The sequence below is a fragment of the Bactrocera dorsalis genome, chromosome 1 (genome assembly GCF_023373825.1).
Source record: "Bactrocera dorsalis isolate Fly_Bdor chromosome 1, ASM2337382v1, whole genome shotgun sequence".
Lineage (NCBI taxonomy): Eukaryota > Metazoa > Arthropoda > Insecta > Diptera > Tephritidae > Bactrocera > Bactrocera dorsalis.
This window is the reverse complement of record NC_064303.1, coordinates 1,035,934-1,061,081: the sequence shown is the minus strand read 5'-3', so window position 1 is coordinate 1,061,081 and position 25,148 is coordinate 1,035,934. Positions and strand designations below refer to the sequence as shown.

The window sequence follows — 25,148 nt, the reverse complement described above, 5'->3', positions numbered from 1 at the left end:
TACCTTACAGGTAATGTAATCCAATTGACGTGGGAATTTCGTAGGGAAATTATTTGCTACCCCACCGAACAACGAACATGTTGCAACTGTTAAGTACAACATAACATAATAACAGAATGTAAAGTAACAGCTAATAACAGCTAAACTAATAACAGAGACATTAGTTTAAATGGCATATAGAGGCAATATTAAAAAATACTGTTGTTGCTTTCATAACAAATATTTATTTATTCAATTTTTGCGTAATTTCGCTATTACTGTCGTGATCGAACACCGCACGTGTTTCCCTGCATGTCATTTTATATAAAACTGGAACCACGTCAACGCGTAGTTAATGAGCCATGCAAATTTCATAACGCAGATTGTGCCAGCTTCTATAACGATTTTAACTTTCTTACATTTATTTGATGTGAATTTGTTATAATATCAATATTTTTATTCATGAACTAATTAGATATGTATATACAGCCGCGGACACATAAATAGCACACATTGTGTTCAAATAAAAGACCTTTACTTAATCTTTGTTTGAAAAAAAAGTGAGTTTAGTTATCAATATTATTCGAAATGTATTACTTTTGTTGAAATAACTGTGATTATCACACTGTTATTCGATGCCTTAACTCAAAAATTTCTCTTATTTTCTCTGTTAAACTAAAAAATCAATCATATTTGAGTAAGACGCTCCTTAAAGAATATATTCTACATTATGGACCGGGATTTGACTGTCAGATTTTAATAATTTTGCTGCTTTTGAAGTTAGTGTTCAAAGTGTTTAAGAAATGAAGTTAAATTAATCACTAGATAAGTATTTTGAACTATTTCCACTATACATATCTTTGTTGCATGCTTTTCACCAGTTTTGAACATCGCTCTTTATAAATTGAATATCACGCTTCCTCAACTCTCGTCCATAAATCATCAAAATAATTAGTTTTTATTTTACTATTTTCCCTTACACTTTTTCAAAATATCAAGAAAAATAAGTTAGATGTAATATTAGTTTCTCATTTGTGCTATTTATATATCCATGGCTGCCCATACATACCGTACATATGTACATATGTATTTATATCCACATCGACCGTGACCTCAGCTCCCTTTCACTTAGCTTCACATGCTGATTGACGCTGTTTGACTCATAAATATACATTCATATACATACATATGTACATATGTACATGCATAGCTTTCTTTAACGAATTGGCTAACACAAAGTCTTTGGCAGCTAGCTGCCATTTCATGCGGCTTTACGGCAAGTACGCAAAAGTAAAGCACCTGACTGTTCGAAATATAAGCGACTCGTGGAACATATGTGTATGAAGTATATATGTATGTATATGTGAATATGTGTATATATTTATATATTTTTCCAACAAACATTAAAGTGCCTATATATATAGGGTGATTTTTTAAGAGCTTGATAACTTTTTTTTAAAAAAAAACGCATAAAATTTGCAAAATCTCATCGGTTCTTTATTTGAAACGTTAGATTGGTTCATGACATTTACTTTTTGAAGATAATTTCATTTAAATGTTGACCGCGGCTGCGTCTTAGGTGGTCCATTCGGAAAGTCCAATTTTGGGCAACTTTTTCGAGCATTTCGGCCGGAATAGCCCGAATTTCTTCGGAAATGTTGTCTTCCAAAGCTGGAATAGTTGCTGGCTTATTTCTGTAGACTTTAGACTTGACGTAGCCCCACAAAAAATAGTCTAAAGGCGTTAAATCGCATGATCTTGGTGGCCAACTTACGGGTCCATTTCTTGAGATGAATTGTTGTCCGAAGTTTTCCCTCAAAATGGCCATAGAATCGCGAGCTGTGTGGCATGTAGCGCCATCTTGTTGAAACCACATGTCAACCAAGTTCAGTTCTTCCATTTTTGGCAACAAAAAGTTTGTTAGCATCGAACGATAGCGATCGCCATTCACCGTAACGTTGCGTCCAACAGCATCTTTGAAAAAATACGGTCCAATGATTCCACCAGCGTACAAACCACACCAAACAGTGCATTTTTCGGGATGCATGGGCAGTTCTTGAACGGCTTCTGGTTGCTCTTCACCCCAAATGCGGCAATTTTGCTTATTTACGTAGCCATTCAACCAGAAATGAGCCTCATCGCTGAACAAAATTTGTCGATAAACACATTTCGAACCGAACACTGATTTTGGTAATAAAATTCAATGATTTGCAAGCGTTGCTCGTTAGTAAGTCTATTCATGATGAAATGTCAAAGCATACTGAGCATCTTTCTCTTTGACACCATGTCTGAAATCCCACGTGATCTGTCAAATACTAATGCATGAAAATCCTAACCTCAAAAAAATCACCCGTTACATACAGACGAATGTACGTGAATACGTATTAAAAGCATACTAATTTACAGCTAACTAATTTACAAACTGCCAACCTCTATTCATGCATAACTTAGCCAACAACAAATGTATCAAATTACCTGCGTTTATAAGCAACAACAAATCAACTGTTCGCGTAATCAACGCTGACGTGCGGCATTAAAAATATACTTTTACGTGTTTGAATATTTATTATGAATTTTTTCTCCGTCACTTAGCAAGTGCTGTGTGTTTGTTATCTATGCAGGGGAGCGCAAAATGGTTGTATGAAAACTAGCGAATTGCCAAATGTTAAGTTTATAACGTTAGCGTTAATAAACATAAGCTGTTAATATAGTGTAGACTAACAGCGCTAAAATTCGCTTTAAATAGCTTAACAGCGCTATGTAAGCAGCATTAACAGACTATGTTGACAAATTTACCAACGAATGTTAATGTAAATGCATTAACAGCTTCTCTAATAGCATTTTAACAGCGCAGTAAAAAATTTAGCAGCGAATGTTAATGTTGCTGCTTTAACACCTTGTTTAATGGAATGCTAACAGCACACTGTGCGTTTATAACATTTTGTTTACCTCTGCATTAACAGTCGTCGGTTGTGCTGCAACGGAAACTGGTTTGTATGTGTGGCTCGCCGATTACCGGTCGGGTGCTTGCCTATTCACATGCTATTGCTTTTGCCGGCTAAACGCTGCTGTTGAAGCGAAATATCCCTTAGTTTTGGATTGACTTCGTATTTGAGTGGTTCGTTGTGCGTTCGTTGCGCGTTTCATGAATCGTCTGAACGAAAATACACGCGCATTTAACACGTAGTGGAAGGTGTATACAAACAATAATAATAAATTATGTGTGTGGACTTTTTTGCAAAATAATTTCAGTTAAAATAAAATATTAAAATTTGCTATGTGTTTGTGTGACGGCGAAAATATTTCGCCAATGGGTGAAAAATTTGCAATTGCGAAACAGTGAAAATATATTTGTTTTTGTTTAACTAAAAAATAGTTAATTTGTTAAAAATAATTATAGCAAGCACAAAAACAACGAAAGGACCGGAAGTTATTTCCAATCGAATCCGCATAAACCTACAACGGATTTCATCACCACAGCGCTGCTTATATCACACAAAGCGGCAGATTGGATTCGAAATTCGCAAAAAAAGCAAAAAACCACAAAATAAATTTATGCAAAAATGTTTATTATACAACTCATCACAATTAGCAGGTGACTAAAGCGCAGCAAGGGCCACCGCGAAGCAAAAAAAAAATAAAGTGTTACGAAGAATAAGACGTCTTAGTCACAATTTAATGAATATTTACACATGCAAATCATTTTGCGACACTGAATGAATGCGAAACAAAAAATATAAAAATCATAATTTAACAACATGCTTACCAAACTTGAAATAGCAAAGAAATCACAAACGAACAACAAACGTTGGAACACCGACCAAAAGTGTTGACAAATTTTAATGCAAAAAGTTTGACAAAAAAAATTACGACACAATTTTTGAAGTGGTGAAATAAGTGTTTAGTGAATAGTAAATAGTGAAAAGTGTGCAAAAACTCAAATCATTTTGAGATTCTAAAAGCACTTGGTTTAAATTGGTGTACCACCCTAACAAATTAACTACTTCTCTTCAAATTCGTGCAACATGTTGGCCGTGAAGAATTTCTTTTTACCCGAACGCACGGCGGCAGCTAAGCCGCCCGAAACGCCACAGCGTTTTTCACGCATGCCTGAAGCTTTTCTACGTTCCATACGACGGCGTTCACTGCGTGTAAAGCGCGCCAAAAGCTTGGTGGTGCCCGATCGCGAGAAGCGGAAATCAGGTGAGGTAGCGTGTTGTCTTGGAGTGTGAGAATTACGCGGAGATGGAGAATAATTAACATAAATAGTTATTTATAATATGGGGTTGAGTACAAAGATCGTTAGACATAAATAAGATTTAATAAGGGCTGAATACAAAGACCGTTAAATAAAAATACATTTTTTTATTAATAAAATTTGGTATAAATACGATGGGGTTTTTCGTGGAATACTAGCAGATTATACTATTTCTACTATATATGAGCTATCAAATAAAAACTGCGAAATCGTACTGAATTTAAAGCTTAAAACTAAATTAAAGCTCTCATGAAAGCTTTCACTTAATGTACTGAACTGAAAATGGTGTAAGCTCTCACGAAAACTTATCACTAGGTGAAAGCTCTTTACTAGTTGAGAGGTCCGACGAAGGCTTATCATTAGATTAAAAGTCTCTTGAAAGCACATCAAGACTTTTCACGAAAGCATATCACTAGTTAAAAAGCTCTCAGGCAAGCATATCCTTAAATGAAAACTCTCACGAAAGCTTATCTCTACTAAACATCTTACGTAAGCTTTCAAAATCAAGGTTATGCTAGATGAAAACTCTCACGTAAGTCTTACTCAAGCATAAGGCTTTCACTATGGTTTTGGTTAAATAAAAATCTTTGAATACTTAAATATTTTAAACTCAATATATTTTTACCACCGTCATAAATTCCCAAACAAGCTGCAAGTAGTTAGGCCTTCAAAATAAACATTTCGACTTTGGACATAATTGGCCACATATGCTGTCTTTGCTCAGTTATTACCGAGCAAACAAGTGTTTTAGGCCGCAAGCACGTCGCTACTGTTTAGACAATAATCGCTTGAGAGATCAACAACAACAACAAACTCAAAGTAAGGTAGTTGTTAGTTGACAATGCACAACTTTTAGCACTTTGGTGTTAACTGCCGAGCAATTAAAGAGTCGCATGCGCTAAGCACTTGACGGCGGACGTCGGCTGCCGGTTTGATTTGAAATGAATGAAAATGGACGGCGGCGTGTCGGCGCTGACCGGCTAAGTGGCTTCGGCTGCACAGTGATTTGTTTTATAATTTCTTTTGCAGTTTGATCTTGTTAACTCGTTTAATTAGCCACCAACATTGGTTATGTTCAATTTCAATTTTAAGAGGTGAAGAGGTTTTTCTTTACTTTTGTTTTCGCTTTTTCGATTACGAAACACTTGACCTGTTTTTCATTTCATTGGTGGCATGCAACCTAATACTTTCATATATAATTGTTGCTATTGGCTGTCTAATTGCTGTTTTTGCTATTTGTATAAATTTCGTTTTAATGACTGCGGGTTGGTTTCATCAGCAAAAGCTGCGGAAATGTAATGGACTCCGAAATAAATTTCAGTAGCGATTTTCCGCTGCGCTGTGGTTTCAGCATGCCACTGCGGTGTATTGGTGGGGAAAGAGTTGGTTGGCGGCAAACATCGATTTTACTTGTAATTCAATTGAAAACATGTCTGTCGTGCTTGTTGTTGTTATTGCAATTGGAAATGCTGTTTAAAGCTGTGTAGTGGTATCTGTTTGCTAAGCGTTGCCGCTGTTGTCTTTCTTGCAGTTATTCATTGCCACATTTACTGCTTTGTTGCTACTGTTACGCTAGTTGTTTTTTTTTTAGATTTTGCTTGCTGCTTATTTGATTTTACGATGCTCATTTTGAATTCAGGTTTGCCAGGCTATTGAAACTCAAGCTTGTTCGGAAGTTTAATAGGCGGAAATTATTTTACCTGCTTTTGCCACAATTTTTCTCTTTCATTGCATAAAAAATATCGCGAGCTTTTTCCTTGTTAATTTTATCCCTAGTTACACTTATCAATGATCTATGAAATATTGCGCAATAAAAATGCCTAAGTTATGAACGCTATTCGTTGCTAGTTGCCTCGTCCTGACTAATCGTGCTTACATAACGCACTTCACAGTTAATTCACTTAGCTTGTGAAACCGTTAATTGCCACTTTCCTTTTTAATTCCATTAGAGTTTTTCTCATCACTAAAATTGCAATTGACATCGATTAAGAAATCCAAACTGCGATAAACAGCTGCAATAACAACAACAAAAACATCACACTTTGGGTAAATCATGTCAAGCGGCGAGCAGCTAACGAGGAGTAGACAGCAGTGAAAAGTGTCGTACAAGCAACTGGCATATATAAATTTTAAAAATGTAAAAACATGTGTATATATATATGTGTGTGTGTGTGCAAAAGTGTCAGCGATGGTTTCTGACAGCGATACATGCAGTGACGGACAGGCAGTCAGTGGCTGCAGCAGTGACAGTTGTCAGCAACATTTTTGCTAAATTAATAAAAAAGAACACACACTTGTTTACTGGTTTGTATATACATATACATACCATATCTGTGTGTGCATGTGGTCATTGTACATGTGTGAGTGCATAGAAAAAAAGAGTAAAATCAGTTTAAGTGTTGGGAATTCGCGCACATCTTCCGCCTTCGTACGCCACTTCAACCCACATGTCACACACATAAATACATACACAAGCACACTCACATATACATCCGCTTACACACTCACACATTATAAATTGTAACTATTTGGCAAATGTGCCATGTGACAAATTGTATGTTGTTGTTGTTGCTGCTGCTGCTGCCCCGCGAGTGACGTGGAATTTATGTATTTAGTGACTGTAATGTGTTGGAATTTATGATGGGTATTCCGTGTATTTGAAAATGGGTCGAATAAATGCGCTAGACTGACTGACAATATTTGTCTAAGCTTTAGTAAGCACAACCCATTTGCTCGCACGTTCTGCAGCATTTAATGCTAAACGCTCTTCATTGCTCATGCATACAGAGTTGCTTCGCATATTTGGTTAACCATTGGCTTTGGCTGCGATGAGAAAGAATAGGTCTTAATTTTAGTATGCAAAATGGGAAGCAAGCAACCTATTTCCTGAATGCATACAAATTTGCGAAATGCGTACATATGTATATATGTATGTAAATCAAGATATATTCAAAAGTTCGTAAAGTTCGTGGATTTGTGAGTAATGATATTCGAATACTGTTCTCAAACGTTTATCTAAGTATAGTAAAACCACATAATGTAGTACATCAAATAAAGTACAAACTTCAAATTTCCATTTCTTTATTTAAACTAATAATAAAACTTTTTCTAAAATAAAAGGTTTACTTATGGGTTATATCTCCTTATGAAATGAGAAAAATTTATCCAAAACGGCTTTTGATCGTTAAGTTTGTATGGCAGCTTTATGCTACAGCGCTCGATTTAAACAATTTCTTCAGGGATTGCACCATTGCCCTAGACAGTAATCTATGCTGAATTTCGTGGAAATATCTCGTCAAATAAATATGCTCTCGATACAAGCTTTTGATTTCGATCGTTATGTTTATATGGCAGCTATACGCTACAGTTGTCCGATCTGAACAATTTCTTTAGAGTTTGCATCATTTTCTTAGAAAATAACCCATGCCGAATTTCTTGAAGATATCTCGTCAAATAAACAAGCTCTCCATACAAGCTCTTGATACCGATAGTTAAGTTTGCATGGTAGTCATATGCTAAAGTGGTCCGTTATAGGCGAATCCGACAAATGAGAAGCTTCTTAGAGAGAAAACGACATGTACAGAATTTCAATTCGAAATGAAGGAATAGATCTCGTATATACAGACAAGAGGGCACAATAGAACCAAGGTCGCAGTGCATACCTCAATTAAATTCTATATACAGACAATATCAATCAATATTGAAAAATACAACAAACTACTCAAGTGTACTTCCAGTAATTGAAAACCTTAAAGAGACCCTGTGAAATAACTCGAATAGCAACTCCAAGCCTTTACGTTGCAATATTGCCAATTTTTTTCGCAAAAACTAGCAATTATTTAAATACTATACAAATACATGAGCAAAAAAACTCCAAATTATGTAAAAAATTATTACTAAAAAAAATATTTTTTTTTTCATTAGAAAAAAATATTTGGTGTTGTTAGCAAATTAAACTTTTATTGAAGCACAAAATTGAAACATTTAAACACATATGTTTAGTATGTCAAACTTACAAAAGAGCCATCTCCAAAGAGTTTGTTGGCAACTCGCAATTATTTCTTCCAACGCTTCGGTCATTTGTCGTCATTTAACGAACTATTGTGGTTGTCTTTTATTATTAATATTTTTCGGCATTGCCAAGCAAAAAGTGATGCCAAAACTCAAATGTCATAACAGAGTTGGCTTTAAGGCCATTTCATGAATAGACTTGCAGCATTTGACGGGCAGCGCACTTGGAGGCAGCTGGAAAGAGGTTGAACTGCAATAATAGCACATTTCAACACTTTGGTTTTCGGTAAAAGTTGCGGCAACACAGCGCGCACTATTATTAAAATCATTATTATGAATATGAGCACTGCGATATGTGTGTGTGATGATAGCAGCAAATGAAAGACGAAGCTTTGTTTGTGAGGGGCTGACCCGCTAAATCAATAATGCGGAAACGCGCCAATGCAGTTGCTGTCTACAATCGTTTGATGACGAAAAGGCGACGCGCTCTTACATGCATATAATATATACACTTGCTTATATGTACTTTATACATATATAATATATGTATATATGCACTAGTTATGCATGTGTTATAAGTACAATAGTTTGTGGCAACTAAAATGGCTTATTGAGTTATGTCGCTATGAAGCCAAACAATAGTGACCAAACGCATAATGCCATAACAGCGCGTTATATTTTTACAAGCAGATTACATTGTATGGTCATATGCTAGACTGGACCGACTGACTGACAAAAAGTCCAAGCAACAACAAAGTACTGCAGCCCACAGTGCATTGCTAATATTTTCGAGTATTAGTTAAAATTTTGGTTTTAGTTAGTTTGCTAGTTTGAAAGTTGCCGGAACTTTTACTTTTCCACTGTCCAAATAGCCAAATAAAATTACTGTTATTACGGGCACTGCATTTTCACACATTAATGACGCCAATTTTTTTCAATTAAAGTACACGGCAACACAACAACAAAATAATTTTTATGTTGAGTGCGAGCGCAACACGGACTCAAACGGGTATTATTATGAGAAAAACAAAGGCAAAAAAATAAATGATTAGCTAAGCTGAGAAAACAGAGATGTGTGGTGATTTATGAAATTGTGTAGCGAATAATAATAATTACTTAATTACATGTTTGCGTTGAAATGTGATAATACTTTCGTGCACACGAATATGCTTTTTAAGTCCGTACTATTATGTGTTTTTTATTGTTGTTATGAGTTTGTTAGTTAACAAGGTTTTTTCGGAATATTTCGAAGGTGGTTGGAGGCATTATAAAAAAAATTAATCTTAAAAAAAAATTAATTAAATAATACTAAGTTAAGGAATATGTACTTTTTAATATTGCCTTAAGTTTCTCCACACTTTTTCTTATTAATATAGTTAAGTGGTTATATCTACATACTTACAAGTTAAAGAATAAAAGTTTTCCTTGAGATTTTTTAAGAAGCAGTTTATATAATAAATAATTAAAAAATAATATGGATTTACTTAATTTAATGTACTTTAGTAATCGGTGCTTCAGTTTGAAAAATTTTGGTTCACTTTGCTCTGGTAGCTCTTGGAGGTGCTTCGAAAAATGGTGTCTAATGGTGACGAAGTTTTTCTGCCTATAGAAAATAGCTGACATACAAACTAATCGATCAGATACAATATAAAGATGTTTTTATACTTTTTTATGCTATAAGAAATACAAATGTGAAGGGTATTATAGCTTCGTTGCAGCCGAATTTAATTTTTATTTTATTTTCAATCAATTTTGATACTTAAAAGAAGTTTATCTTAAATATTTCATATAGAGCATTTAGCGTGTGCTGCGAGTTCTAACATTGTTGGTAGTAAATTTATTTATATAATTATTCTATTATTCTTCCTATCTCGTTGGCTGTGCCATTAACGTCACAGTAAAATGCACTTTTAATTGTCATTCGAGTTAGTTTACTGTCCGCTTGAACTCGCAGCATTGCCTCTCAATGCAAAGTGAGTTAATGCAGTCACCAAATGCCTTATCTGCATTTTATATATGTACGTATGTATGTATTTAAGTATTGCACACTAATAGGCTTTGTCACTTACAGAACGCTGAGTGCACTTTTTACAGAAAATGGCTCAAACTATAATAGTTTTTTATTGTTTTATTATTATTTTTAATTAATTTTAATTATTTTAATTGTCAAATGACTTAATTATGCTAATTGCTAGATTAAAGAATATGCATATATAGCAAAATACTTCATTTCGACTGATTGCATTTAAAATTTACCATGTGATGTTTACATATTTTTTCTTCATTAATATAACGGGTGATTTTTTTGAGGTTAGGATTTTCATGCATTAGTATTTGACAGATCACGTGGGATTTCAGACATGGTGTCAAAGAGAAAGATGCTCAGTATGCTTTGACATTTCATCATGAATAGACTTACTAACGAGCAACGCTTGCAAATCATTGAATTTTATTACCAAAATCAGTGTTCGGTTCGAAATCCGAAAATCCGCTTTTTTATCGACAAATTTTGTTCAGCGATGAGGCTTATTTCTGGTTGAATGGCTACGTAAATAAGCAAAATTGCCGCATTTGGGGTGAAGAGCAACCAGAAGCCGTTCAAGAACTGCCCATGCATCCCGAAAAATGCACTGTTTGGTGTGGTTTGTACGCTGGTGGAATCATTGGACCGTATTTTTTCAAAGATGCTGTTGGACGCAACGTTACGGTGAATGGCGATGGCTATCGTTCGATGCTAACAAACTTTTTGTTGCCAAAAATGGAAGAACTGAACTTGGTTGACATGTGGTTTCAACAAGATGGCGCTACATGCCACACAGCTCGCGATTCTATGGCCATTTTGAGGGAAAACTTCGGACAACAATTCATCTCAAGAAATGGACCCGTAAGTTGGCCACCAAGATCATGCGATTTAACGCCTTTAGACTATTTTTTGTGGGGCTACGTCAAGTCTAAAGTCTACAGAAATAAGCCAGCAACTATTCCAGCTTTGGAAGACAACATTTCCGAAGAAATTCGGGCTATTCCGGCCGAAATGTTCGAAAAAGTTGCCCAAAATTGGACTTTCCGAATGGACCACCTAAGACGCAGCCGCGGTCAACATTTAAATGAAATTATCTTCAAAAAGTAAATGTCATGAACCAATCTAACGTTTCAAATAAAGAACCGATGAGATTTTGCAAATTTTATGCGTTTTTTTTTTTTTAAAAGTTATCAAGCTCTTAAAAAATCACCCTTTATAACCGTATTATAGCTATATTTATTTAGCCCTTTTCTATCAAATGTGCTTCATCTTCCATAATACTGCTTAAAGCCCTCACTGTTGGTTTAAGAAAAAAGTCCACTCACCTTGATTTTTCTACCAGCCGGACGGGCATTCAACCGCTCATAAATCAACGGCCATAAGCCGCCTCTATAATCTGCACAATCAACGAGTCGCAAAAGCGGCATTTTTTCGCATATAATTTATTGTTATTTCTGTAATTTTGCAAAACAAAAACACGGCTTTCTTATCTGCAACATCAACGCAACGCTTATCTAACGGCATTTCGCTGAGCACTAGTATTTAGATAACATTTCTTTACGCCAATGACTTTTCTTTGTCGCGTCCGTTTCGCTGAGCGGCAGAGAAGGCAACACGTGAGGTGGTGCAGGAAGCGGAGGGTATAGCGGCTTTTAGTTTGTTTACTGTTTATTACTCGCAACGACCACTATCTATCGAGCGCTTTATCAAAATCTATAAGCAAACGTTGGCAAAACCATAAAAATAGCAAATTATTTAGTTTTGTTTGGGAAATATTTTGTTTTGAGATTTATCAAGCTTGTTACATACAAAATATCCAAATCGCATATCGAAGGAAAAACGATATATGGAAACCACTGACATTGAAACAAAATTTGAGTTTTGGTTATAAAATGGTTATATATTGGATATATATTGGTTATGTATTGGTTATATATTGGTTATATCTGACAGCGGAAACCAAAAATTTAATACTACATATATGAAATATGATGTAGTGAATCGGTAAAAACACAATTTCGATTTTTTTGATGATACGTTGTTATGCATTTTAGGTGACGATATATACATATTTTACAAAGTTCGTTTCTAAAAGTAGTGTTTCAGTTTGTGAAGCTTTAGAAAGATCTCTTTTGCGAACCATTCACAATAGCGAAATATTTGTTAATTAATTTTATTGCGTTTCTCATATATTTTTACTCATTGTTTGCACATTCCATTTGTCTCATTGCCTTTAGATAACTCATTGTTGTCTCAGCACCGCTTATGTACTCGCGCATTTGTGTACACAAAGCCTTTATTCATAAAATGCGAAATTATTTATTAATACCTGTTTCGCTGCTAATTTGCACAATTCAGTTAAATTTCAACCGGTCGCTGAAATACTTTTTAAAAATGTAAAATATTCGTCAAATGACATCATTGCCGCATTTATATGCCAAAACAATTAGCGGAATTGAGTGTCAAGTTTAGAAAAAGGCAAAGGCTTTTGGTGAATACATTTCTAAAATGTGCCTCGATAATTTGCAGCAACCGTTGAGTGGCACAAGTGAGACAAATTGCGAATCAAGTGTAGCAAATGAAAATACATGCTGAATAATTAAAAATTAATATAAATTTCTTTCGTTTTAGAATTGTTTTTGTAGTACGTCATATGAATAAGTTATTACACTGAGTAATTTTCTTACTTTTGATATTGTTATAGTGAGGGTACTTGGGTTTCTCGGTTTCCAAAAATTCGATTTCTAGATTATTATTTTTAATTCTCAAGTTGACCCCAGTGATAGTTTTGTGGGTACAACCCGAGTTTTGAATTTTTTTCTTTGAAAATTTTACAAAATATCACAAACAAAAAAGTTAAAATTTGATTAGAAATACGAAAAGACTTTTTCGACTGCCCAATATGTAGTTATTTCTTTTAAGAAGTGTAATTTTTAAAAATACAAAAATATGTTTTGCTCATTAGAAGCAGAAAACTCGAATGTCTGTTTACTTTACACTTGTAGCCACACACGAGCGTGTTAGATAACATGAGCACGATTTGCGTTGCGGCAATAATTGCCAGCAAATGTTCAAAATCAATTTAAACGTTTTTACACAAATTTCAACAGACTTGTTGATTATTTCAGATGTTCTCACTGCTTGTTGTTGCAATTTGTCATTTTTGAATTTTTATCTGCACTTTTGTTTGTGCGAAAGTAATTACAATTTCCTACCCATGTGTCTGAGAAAAAAAGACAAAACAAATGGACAGTCACAGCGCAATATCAAAGATGATGAGATCACTCCATTTTGTACACTTGGAAGATTTATAAAAACTTTTTGCAAAATAGCTGCGTCGAATGCCAACAGCAAACGCGCATTTTGTGCATCTGAAACAACAAGCAGATACAAGCGATGATCAGATATTTGCCCACACACACCCACAAATAATATACGAATAAATGGGTGTGCGTCATAAGGCTTTATGGTTTGTTAAGATTATTAATTTTTGGTATAAAATGCTAAATATACGAAAAATATTAACCTATTTTGTGAAAATGCACAGCGCTGGTTCCAGCTGGACACGCTTCTAATTACATATACATATACTATACATACATATCGCCATCTAAAATGCGAAACAACGCATCATCAAAAAAATCAAAATTGAGTTTATTACTGCTTACGACTCCCTATATCAAATTAGATATTTGTAGCATTAATTTTCGGCTTCCACTGACAGACATAACCAGTATATAACCAACATATATCCAATATATAACCATTTTATACCCAAAACTCAAATTTTTTCAATTTAGTGGTTTTTGATATGCACGTAGAGATCGCATCGCTCACTGTTGACATACTCGAGGATACATATTTACACCATCATTTTGTAAGCAACTGCTTACCTCCCGGATTCTTGCTTTATTTGAAACTTTCTTTCACTTTTCACTCACTTCATTATTAGCTTGCGCCACACTCATCAAAATGACAGTCATTCTACATGAAATTAATGAACTCATCCAAAAACGAGTTGCAAAAATGATGTTCATAATTTTTTTTCTTTATAAAAGACAAGTCATCATTTTTTCTATTTATATTATTTATTTCTTCTGCAACGTCCGTTATATTATATTATATTGTCTAAAGGTGCAAAAAACCAGGGAACCATGACATGCTGTTTCTTCTTCTTCTTTGAGTATCACTTTCTTACACATGCATTCTTCAAGCGTTCATAATTTCTTTAGTAGCCTTTTCCAACACTTTTAACAACTTAATTTTCACACTGTCATCAATTTGATTTTTCTGCTTTGTTGCATATACAAAAAGATCGCCATGTCATCCACTGTAATATCAATAATAACTGAAATGTTGACCCTGATCGCCACTCAAGTTTCGAGGATCATCAAATATGAAAGCGCGAGTTTCCCTTTCTTATGAGTGAAATTGCCGCATAGTGTGACTACGTGTATTGTAAGTGTGTGCACTGTTGATCAAAACAAACAGATAATGGTTGTAACATCTTAACCTTCTTGACTTTTCTGTGATTAATTGTTTTTATTGGAGGGTATATCTTGTGTACTTTTATTGAGCGATAGCTGTAGATCCGACTGTAGGTGTTACGGGTATACAATGATAAATTTTTATAAAGTGGAAATCCAATAAAGTATAATGTGAGAATTTTCTTAAGACATTTCTGTGAAGTCTCTTTCGTAGGCAGCTTTTGTTTTCAAACTCAAAAATATAGCTACAAAAGTTTGAAAAGTTGAAAAGTCGAATAAATTACTGTGAGCCAACCTTACATATATGGCGAACTTTTGCCGACAATTTGGGTTGGATTTGAATTTACGAGCAATTTGTTGGCGCTTTATAAGGCATGACTCCAAAACATTTACATAATTGACAGAAAATCGTGTATCAATTTGAGTTAATACATTTTCTTAATGTGTTTTGTCTATCTTAAACTCATAAAAGTAAGCAAATAAATGTAAATCCATAAAATGTGACCGTGAAACGATCACGCGGGCGTTCTTCATTTGAGTATAAGTTTATTTTATAATAACTAAAGTTATTCTAGTTTCTTCTTCTTTATAGACGTAGACAACGCTGGCGCGGTTATAACCGAGGTATTCTAGGTTAGAGGCCAAAATTTCGAGAGTTTTTGACAATTGATATTTTAAAACCCATTTTTTTATCATTTGTTTATTTATATTTTAATAGTATACGAAATTTATCAAAAAAAAATAATAAAAAATTCTTGAGGTATGCGTCTTTGATGTAGAGGGAAAAAAGATCATATCCGCATCACCATGATTTCACCCTTGTGGTCATCTAAAAAATAAAATAGTGATAGAAAATGTGAATTTTGAAAAATTCTGTTTGGAAGATATTTTTGAATATCTAAACCAACGAATTATAAAAAAATATTGTTTTGATTTTTCCGATTTTTTAGGACATTGTAAGACCAGTAAGTAAATCACCATAAGCCCCGTTCACACTTAAAATTAAAATTTTTACATAAAACTTATTTCTATACGCATGCCAATTGATGAAGATTTATCGGTTTAGCATATTTGACACAATATTTATATTTTCTTGACATCTTTAACCTTTTTCTTATTTCTTTTCCACTGAACCCATTTTGTTCAGCTTTTGCGTGCTCCCCTTAAAAATAACTGGCATTTATGCAACAATTACGGTAAACTCGTGCGACGCTGAACGCGCAAAAAGTGTAATTTAAAACCGCCACGCCCACTCTATCAAGTCTAACTCACAGCGGCCTACACTAGGCCATTTGAGTGGCGTATCCAGCAATAAGGAACCGCCACTAAACGGTAGCGAAGCAGATTGGCGCCGCTAAAAGTCCGACAGGTTAACACCAGCCGCGTGTCTGCCGCACTGGTGATCATGTACAGCAAGCCAATTGCCAAGCCAGAACTGAATGTGTGTCTTGAAAACTGTGGTGCAGCAGATTCATGGAAGCTACGTCGGCGTCTGCGTTTTGGAAAAGCCAGCTCTGCCAGTTTGTCAGCCATAAAGCATGAATGTGACTGTTGTAGATTAAACGATCTACAACGATCTACATCTAACAGGCTGTCGGACCGCCGCGCGGCGTCATGCGGCCACTGACCGGTGATTTATTTCGCGCGCCGCAACGCCTTGCCCAAATGTTGCGCGCGTTCATTGTGAAAAGTCACAACAGAGTTAATTTCTTTACGCGCCGTCTGCGCGTTTCAAGTCAAGTAGCAGCGACTGGCGCACGGCAAACAGCGATTAACTGATCACTAAACTAAAGGAAATTGTGCGCCGTCTGCACACACGTCACAGCCGGTTCAATTAGCTAAAGAGGCGTACAAATTACAAGGAGCACCAAACAGACTTGATAGAAACGGCCTTCAAGGCAGCGACAGGTAATGGTTTAGCAGCGTTCGTCGCGCGTCGCGTCGCTCAAACCATGGACGACAGTGAAAGATGCGCGTCGCGATCTGTATAGATCACCGTCGATCACCGCTAATCGTCCGAGCGTCGGACGTGCACAACACAAGCAGGTTAGCTGTCTAGCTCGGACCCCTTAACAATACGTCGCATTGCAGCGCTTTTCTTCTGCGACAAATGTGCACTCATTATACATCTTGGCTTGTGCGCTGGCACGTCTCGCGCCTGCTTTGTTGGCGGCGATTTAAAAATAGTCAATTGCTGTAGAAATTGAAAATTGCCAATATGTTTGACTTGTGCTGCAGCATTCTTTTGCTTGCCTTATTGGTGGCGCGTTTGTTTTCCTCCGCTGTTGGTTTTGTATTTTTTTCTAGAGAAAAAGTTATTCTTAGACAAGAATGCGGATTCTTTTGGCATGTGGAAAGTGATCGATGTGGGGATGGCAAGACATTATGTTGCCCATACAGGTGTGGTTGCCTGTGAAATCTAAGCGCTGAGGCATTTTCGAAAGAATTCGATTTGTGCACCAACAGGTGGACCAAAGCGCTGATATGTGGACTTGGATGGTATATTTAGATTGCTTTGCATTAATTTCTTATTTTTTTAAGAATTCCTTAATTTTTTATTTGCTTTATTTTACACTAAATTGCTTGAAAGAAACATATTGAATTTGTTGTTATTTTACCGATATATATTCGAATATAACAACAAGTGCAGAAAAAATTGCTTTACAAACGATTCGAATTTGATTTCGACAATCATTTGCAATATATAATATTTGCGTATTTTGGTCTAAAAGTTCAAAAAAGAGATATTCAGATCCATATCGCCACCTAAAATGCAAAACAACGTATCATAAAAAAATCAAAAATCGCTGTCAGTAATAACCAATATATAACCAGTTTATAGCCCACATTTTTTTTTCAATATGACCATTTTATAACGAAAACTAATTTTGTTTCAATATGTGTGCACGATAACCAATATATAACCATTTTATAACCAAAACTAATTTTTTTTTAATTATTAGTGGTTTGTATTTTAACGTTTTTCTTTCGCCTGTAAACTTATGAAAAGTGGTGTTACGTTATCTTGCATTTTAGGTGACGATATGTATACTGTATCTAGCCCAGCCTAGGTCAGTAATACTGTGAATTTCAGTTTCTCCATTGCATTCGCTTAACGTTAAAGTTAGAAAAAATCGATTTTCCCTCTAGCACACCCTTTTCACCTGTTTTCTTGTCAAAAGTAAACGCTGAATACATTTGTATTCTCCATAAAAGGTCACCCGCAGCCATATAAATGCTTCCGCTGTCAAATGGGACATTGGAAAGAGCAACAATGGAGAATTACGTACGCTCTTTCATAAACCTTTGGTCATTGATCGTAAGCACACCACACACACATAGAAACGTTGCTATACACTCTGATACAAATATACAAAAAGCACCCATATACATACACACACTTGCCACAATTTACGTAAATTTTAATTTTTATGCCACATTTGCGCCGTCAGCCATACAAACGATTGACCGCAAACAAAAGCGCTTGGCGAAGGGCGTTAAATAGAAGCAATAGCGGCAACATACGCGGTATAATCATACAACTCGTGATGAGTATAAGCCTTTTAGGGAAATCAACTGGTTTGTGTGAGAGTTCAGGGAGGCTTATGCAGCTCTTTAAAACTCATTATATAATATTTTATTTGACGCGCAAGCGGATTGTAACTGATGTTACCGAATTTCGGGTTGGCAACATAAAATCACGTTTTAGTTCACCTACAATATAATATTATGTGCATATATGTACATATAGTGATCAATTTAAATTCGAACCCTTTTTTTACACTTTTTAAGTTAGATCTTTATGAAAAAGCTTACCACACATGCATGCTCGTACTAATAATAGGAAGGGAATTATTTGTTTTATTTTTTCCCTGCAGCGGAAGTCGTTCATTCATGCTCACTGTACTATATAACTTTTTACACTGTGACACACATACACACACATGCTTAAAGTCACCTTTCTGTGTGCTCATTTGTTCGTATTTATTAATCGTAAGCCATATTGACTTCAATTGTCCCTTTCGTTTTTTGTTTATGTTATCACTTTGTTGTTATTGCTGGTGGGCAACTCCCAAAGCATTGTCATTCTAATAACGCACATAACCGAACAAAGGAAATAAGTGGGCAAGTTGTATGAGGTGCAGATGGTAGTAGGCAGATTCTATGAACGACTGATTTCCATGGAACCGCTACCACTCAGACGCACTGTCAAACTTAGAAACGTGCATATACTATATTTACACAACACAGGTGGGCATATACAATAACTGCAGGTGGGGAATTGAAGTTGAAGCACCAAAATATATCAACTCCAAAAACTTGCCAATTTGCGTCACAGTCGCTTATCGGTGCGCTGCTTAATCTTATGTGTATGTATTATTATAAATTACACATATGTATGTATATTCGATAACAATTATTTATTTGTGCCAAGCAATTTTGATGCTAGTGCATGAATTTATTTTTAAAAGCGCATCTTTGTGGGTTCTTTGTTTATTATGTTTATGGTCATAATTAATTTCAACGTTGACTTAAGGCTCTGCATATTAATTACGCATTAAGGCCCAAGAAGTCACAGCACTTTTCATAACTTCCAACTATTAAAAATTCATACTTAGACAATTAAAGAAGTATACTCTTTCATAATAAAATTTTCATTAAAACTTTTAAAGTGCCTTTAATGGAAACTATGCTATATATGGACCATAAAAATCTATTAAAACTAGTTTTGAGTTATTTAACTGTTACGCACAAAGTTATTTAACTGTTACGTTCCAAAGAAATTTTAGAACTGTTAGCACGTTTTGAGGTCAAACAATTATGCCTATCCGAGAAATAGTATTATGATTACAAATTTGTGTATAATTTGGCGCCCAAAAAAGGTTTGCCAGGTGTTAATGTTCATACTGACCAACTTAAGGGGCACAGTCTGTATGAACAATAACACCTGGAGAGCCATTATTGGGTGCAAAAGAAATAAATATTTGTATCATCATACTATTTCTCATATAAAAACAAAAAATAATCGAATTTTTAATTTTTAGATAATTTATACCATTTAAAGTAACATAATAAAATTTAAAATCGATTATCGATTTTTTTCATGTTCTATCAATTTAAAAACACTCAATTTTTTTAGATTTCGCTAATATTCATATTTCGATAATTTATGCCATTCGAATACTATTGAAAATAACATATTAAAATTATGAATCGATAATCGATTTGTTTTAATATTTCGATAAAATTTAAAAACAATCGATTTTTTCATATTTCGATAATTTACAATTTTGCACTGTTGAATTATGCTAAGAAAAAGCAACATCTTATCTATCAAGTGAAAACTTTTAAATTTTTTTAAACTGGTTGAGAATTGCTATTTCACTCATACATATTTTATCACCATTTCAACATATAACTAATCATATTTTTTCTTCTTTCTTTCAGGTATGTTCGATATCTCTTTATCCATAGAATTCATAGAACAATTACTGAACGAGTGTAAGTTTTATTTTGGCAATGCTGTAACAATACCAAATACCTTAATACCCGAATACCGTAATGCCCGAAACCTTAGTACAGGCTCACACAGATCATTAATTAAATTTACCTTTTACTTTGGGAGCTTAATAACCAAGTTTTCAAGTTTTAGCTTGGTCGCAAATTTTCATGGCTTATCAACTCACTCTCTATATAAACTCGTTTTTAGCTTAAATGTGGGAAAACGAAATATTATTGCCAAACCGTTCAACTCATTAATTGTCTCATTGTCAACAGCTTTAACTAACTAACGAAAGCTGCGAGTATGAGCGTATGAGAATAACCAGCGTTAAACAAGTGGGCGTTTTTTAAGATAACCGCGGAGGAAGGCGTAGGATGTTTTTGATACAGTCAATTTGTAAGCCAAGCACAGAGAAGCGTATCAGAATTCAGCGTTCACAAACTCATCGCCAGACCGCGTGTGAGTCAGCGCACATTTGGCAGCGAAGATGCCGCACTTAATTGCTAATTAATAGGCGCAGCAATACGAGTATGGGTGGCATACAAATAAACCAAAACTCATATGTGCGTATAAATTTTGCCTTTTAAGGCGCAAACTCGTTTCGGGGAGTGCCAAAAGTCAACCGAAAACTCGAAATGAAGAGCAGAAAGCAAAAACAGCAAGCACGCCTAAATGAGGAAGTGCAAATAATTATTTTAATTGAATGCGTCGCTGCTGCTCGGAGTTCTATCGCCGACACAGCAGTTACAGTTGTAATTTGATAACTTCGCCACTTCAACTCGTTACTTGAATTTCTCATTAAAATAATGTTATATAAAGTTGTAGGTAGTGTGCCTCCGCGCCAGTTTGTGCCAAGGTCAACGAAAGCACACCCATTGCTGCGCACAGGGCACACCCTTTGTTTACACTCAAGGCCAGCTGAGCGCCAGCTTTTATTACTACCGACTTTATACACTATTTAAACTTACTTTAATACAGATATATTGAGTTTATGTACATAACTGTACTGGAAAATCCTTGGCCTTTCGACCTTCCAGCAATTTGGCAGCAATCCGAGCAGTTTTCATTTGGCATGCGCGAGCATGTAGAGTCGCGCTTAACCCACTCTGGGTGCCCATACACCAAAACATATTTTACTATGCCAACAAGCCGCAACTTTAGTTATTATATTGCTACTACTTGAAAGTACTTACATACATACTAACCGCTGTGCTGTAATTGTATTCCTTTAAATGCATTGAGTTACTTGCGAATAAGTTGAAGTAGCGAGCAGTAAAAACTTTATATAGCAAAAGTTAGTTGCAGTTGTTGCTTCATTGAATTTATCCTGTCACGCAAATTTCACCATAAATAAATTTATTTTTTTTTTTTTTACAAATAATGAACACTATAAACAACCGGTAACCGTTGGCAGCGCTGCCTGCTGACGGACTTCTGACGGATTGCCTGCTGTAAGTACGCAAATACATATGTAATGTGTATATACATACATATATGTAAATAGATATGTATGTATGCTTTATGGCATGTATTTACTAGGTTGATGGCTTACAGGTTGTTGTTGTCTTGCATGTTGACAAGGCGTAAAAGTGTTTTGCATGCAGAAGTCAGTCAATATTTGGCACGCATTTCACAAACGGCGACAGGGACGTCATCACTTACAAGCGGCAATAAAGCACGCACAATCTCATGTACATACATACATATCTATCAGTAGCGGCTTCAGAATTTCTTTCTGTGGGGTTATACTGAAAAACAGGTTTAAATGTGGAAGCAGCGCACTTCGTGCAATCAATTCCGAAACACTTTTAACTGGTTGGACATTGTCAATAAAACATCTTTTCCTTTTTCACTTTATTCCCTGATATAAATTTTTGGTCATTCTTTTACTATTATTACCGAACTATCGTTATCCGGTTTTGCGGCAGATTTTGACACCCAAAGACCCCCTCGTAGACGCGCCACTGATATGTACATATTTACTCAGGGCTAGCATACATTTTGTATGCATGACAATCAGCTGTGTCAGTTAGTCGATTGTGGCAGGTTTTAGCAACATTATTAATAGCCAAGTAGGTGTTAAAACCTTAAAGCCACTGAGTTATGGTCAAAAGTTTATTAGTAAATATTGAATTTTCAAGAGTCTGAGTTGAGAGCGGATTACGGACGACATTTTTAGCTATTTAGACCATACTTAAAGACTAGCAAGTCAGAAAAAATTGTGTTTTTCGTCCATTTGATTTTAGAAGATGTTTTTATTTAATAAACATATAAAAGTGTACATTTAGAGAACTTAATGTACTTTAATAATCGGTGATTCATTTTGAAAACTTTTGATTTCCGTTAATCTCTTTACATCTTCAAGTATCTGGGGTCGCCATAGTATGATACACTAGAGGAGGTATCGACAGTGAGGCCGCAGAGTTTGCATTCGTGTCAAGCGTAAGCATCCTAAACGATGACTACTCATCTTGGACTTAGCAAATGACCTCCAACTTTTTATTTTGCGTTAGTTAATTTTAGAAAATGTTCCACGTTAGTTTCAGTTACTGCCTCCTAAGGCTTAAGCTATCAATAATAAATCATGATATATCTTGTATCTTTAGCTCTACAAATTACACGTGAGAAAGTTTTAAAATATTTCTTAAACTAAGGTCAATTTTGAGCAAAATTTACATATGTGTTTGTTTAAAATATGTTGATGTTTCTTAGATAGTCCTGCAGCTAATTACTCAAACAATTCAGTTGAGTGTGAATCCGCGGGTTGAAGAGTTTGTAACAGTTAGTTTACCATTTTCAAACTACCTTCTATATCAACAAAGACAAATAGCCTTCTTGATACCATTAGAAAAGTGAATAAATTAGTGAAAGGAGAATGTTGCTCTGAAGGGGTCACTAAACCCGACAAGTGCGATAGCAACACTACAAGAACTAAAAAAATGCTAAGAATTGTTGAAGACAAAATTGAGAAAAAGATAAATTAGACAATAAATTGAAATAACTTAGACTTACAAATGCGCTTCAAGTATTTTTTATCAAGCGAAAATATAACGGCGTTTGAAATATTTAGAAGAACACCTGATGAAACAATTTCTCAAGACAAAACGTTTGAAAAACATTGAACCATGAAAGTGAGTAGAAAATACTTCAAACTTTAGTCAAAAATAACGCTAAGAACATGACTGTGTTTATACGTGAGAAATTGTCTATCAGTTAGATCTAGTCCATATATGTATGTATGTATGTATTTTTAGGATTGTGTATTGGAATAAATGTTCTAAGTGTAGAGTGTGACTTTTCACGCTCATTTGCATATAAATCGGTCATAAATTTTCTGTTAGCACTTAGTAGTGAGTAGTGGAAGTTTTGGAAAATTTGCTAAAACAAAAAATAGCAGAAATGGCCAGCTTAAAATATGCGCTTGACATCGTAAATATGTAAGCTGTTAAGTTGAGGTGTAAGTTTGTTAAAAAAAGCAATTTGGGAACGACCTTGCCAAACAAAATAAAATAGAACATATTTTGGAGGTTTAGAGCAGGTTTAGACTAGTGTTGGTTGGGTCGTAAATTTTGTGTCGTAAATGTTGTGAGAAACATCAGCACATAAATCCACAAGTTACATGCTTTCCTAGATCTGTCTGTAGATTACTTTGAGTTAACGTGCATAGCTTCTTTACCTGTTTATACCTTCTACGATTAATAGCATACAAAGCCGGCATTCATTCTAGCCTCATACGTTTATATTTATGTATTTATTTATTATGGAACTAGTTTCTAAATCTTTACAACCAGCATTCTATTACCACGTTCGATTACGCAAGATCGATATGCTTTGTTGTGCTGAGATTAACGCTGTGTTTTAACGCTTTTGACTTCTGCGGTGATGGCCTCGTTCAATGTTAGATAAACGAACTAATTTAAATTTTATAAACATTACAGCACATCAACGGCCTACGTGCTGGTCAGCATACTCAGATGTTTCTCGCTAGCACATTTGAATTCTTTCGAGCATTCGTCCATAATATTGTATAAATCTGTTGAATCTTCGCGTTATAGATGATAGACGATAGATTTAAGCATTGATGGCCAAACACTGTGCAGCACCTTCACATTGATGCCGATACCATTGGGTTTGAGGCTTTTTCTTGAAGTTTTAGTTTAGTTTATTTATTGTCTTCTTCTTCTTTGACTGCTGTTTTGTCTATCAAAGCAGCGTTGCATGTCTATTTTTCAGTTGGGAAAGGTTAGCGAGCGCTGAGGAATTTCATCGCCGACTACATTTAATTAATTCAAACGACCATTTAGCACATCACTCGTTCACATACTCGCACGCTCGTTTACAAACTAAACTAATTCAATGAATTAAATAAATGGGAAAAATTTTTAGCCAGTGCTTGCTACAGTTGTTTGTGTGTGTGTGCCTAAGTGCATACTTTACTATGTAGTGCCGATTGGTACTATGTAGATATGTATGCTTGGCCGTCTATACTGTTCGCCTTATCTCGACACGAGCGCTTGTTTTGCCGGATGTTATTATTGTTATTGTCTGTGTTGTGATTTTTGCACTTTCCATGCCCGCTTTGTTCTTGCCCCCGCTTCATTGGTTTGTCGAAATAGTTCTGAAATTATTTTAATTCGGCAAAAACTTTTGTATTGCTGTAAATAATAATAAATAACCAGCTCATTTGCAATTGTTTTGAGCGGTAGTATAATTTTATGTATGTATTCATAAATGTATGTATGCATGTATGCCATAATACATACATACATAAGTACATATAACATATAACACCCGTGTCTTGTATGTACATATATCATTATTTATTGTATTCTCACCAAATGCCAGCAGACGCACGTTTTTGGTCTCTATATATTAGCTTGTTTTGGT

General features: G+C 35.1%; 2 protein-coding genes across 5 annotated transcripts in view; both read left to right on the top strand.

The window, feature by feature from the left end:
* LOC105232266 (40S ribosomal protein S8) overlaps window positions 1-25,148 on the top strand; it is a 366,487-nt gene that overhangs the window by 281,304 nt on the left and 60,035 nt on the right. The gene's annotated exons all lie outside the window — the stretch shown is intronic.
* Window positions 1-25,148, top strand: part of LOC105232275 (centaurin-gamma-1A) — a 267,016-nt gene that overhangs the window by 196,608 nt on the left and 45,260 nt on the right. Inside the window, exon 1 of one of the 2 annotated variants that reach the window (XM_049447741.1) lies at window positions 3,048-4,182. The exons of the other annotated variant lie outside the window; for it this stretch is intronic. Coding sequence (XP_049303698.1) covers window positions 4,005-4,182 — 178 coding nt within the window. The 5' untranslated portion in view covers window positions 3,048-4,004. Of the gene's footprint in view, window positions 1-3,047; window positions 4,183-25,148 lie in introns of those variants that run through there. 2 annotated transcript variants of the gene reach the window in all.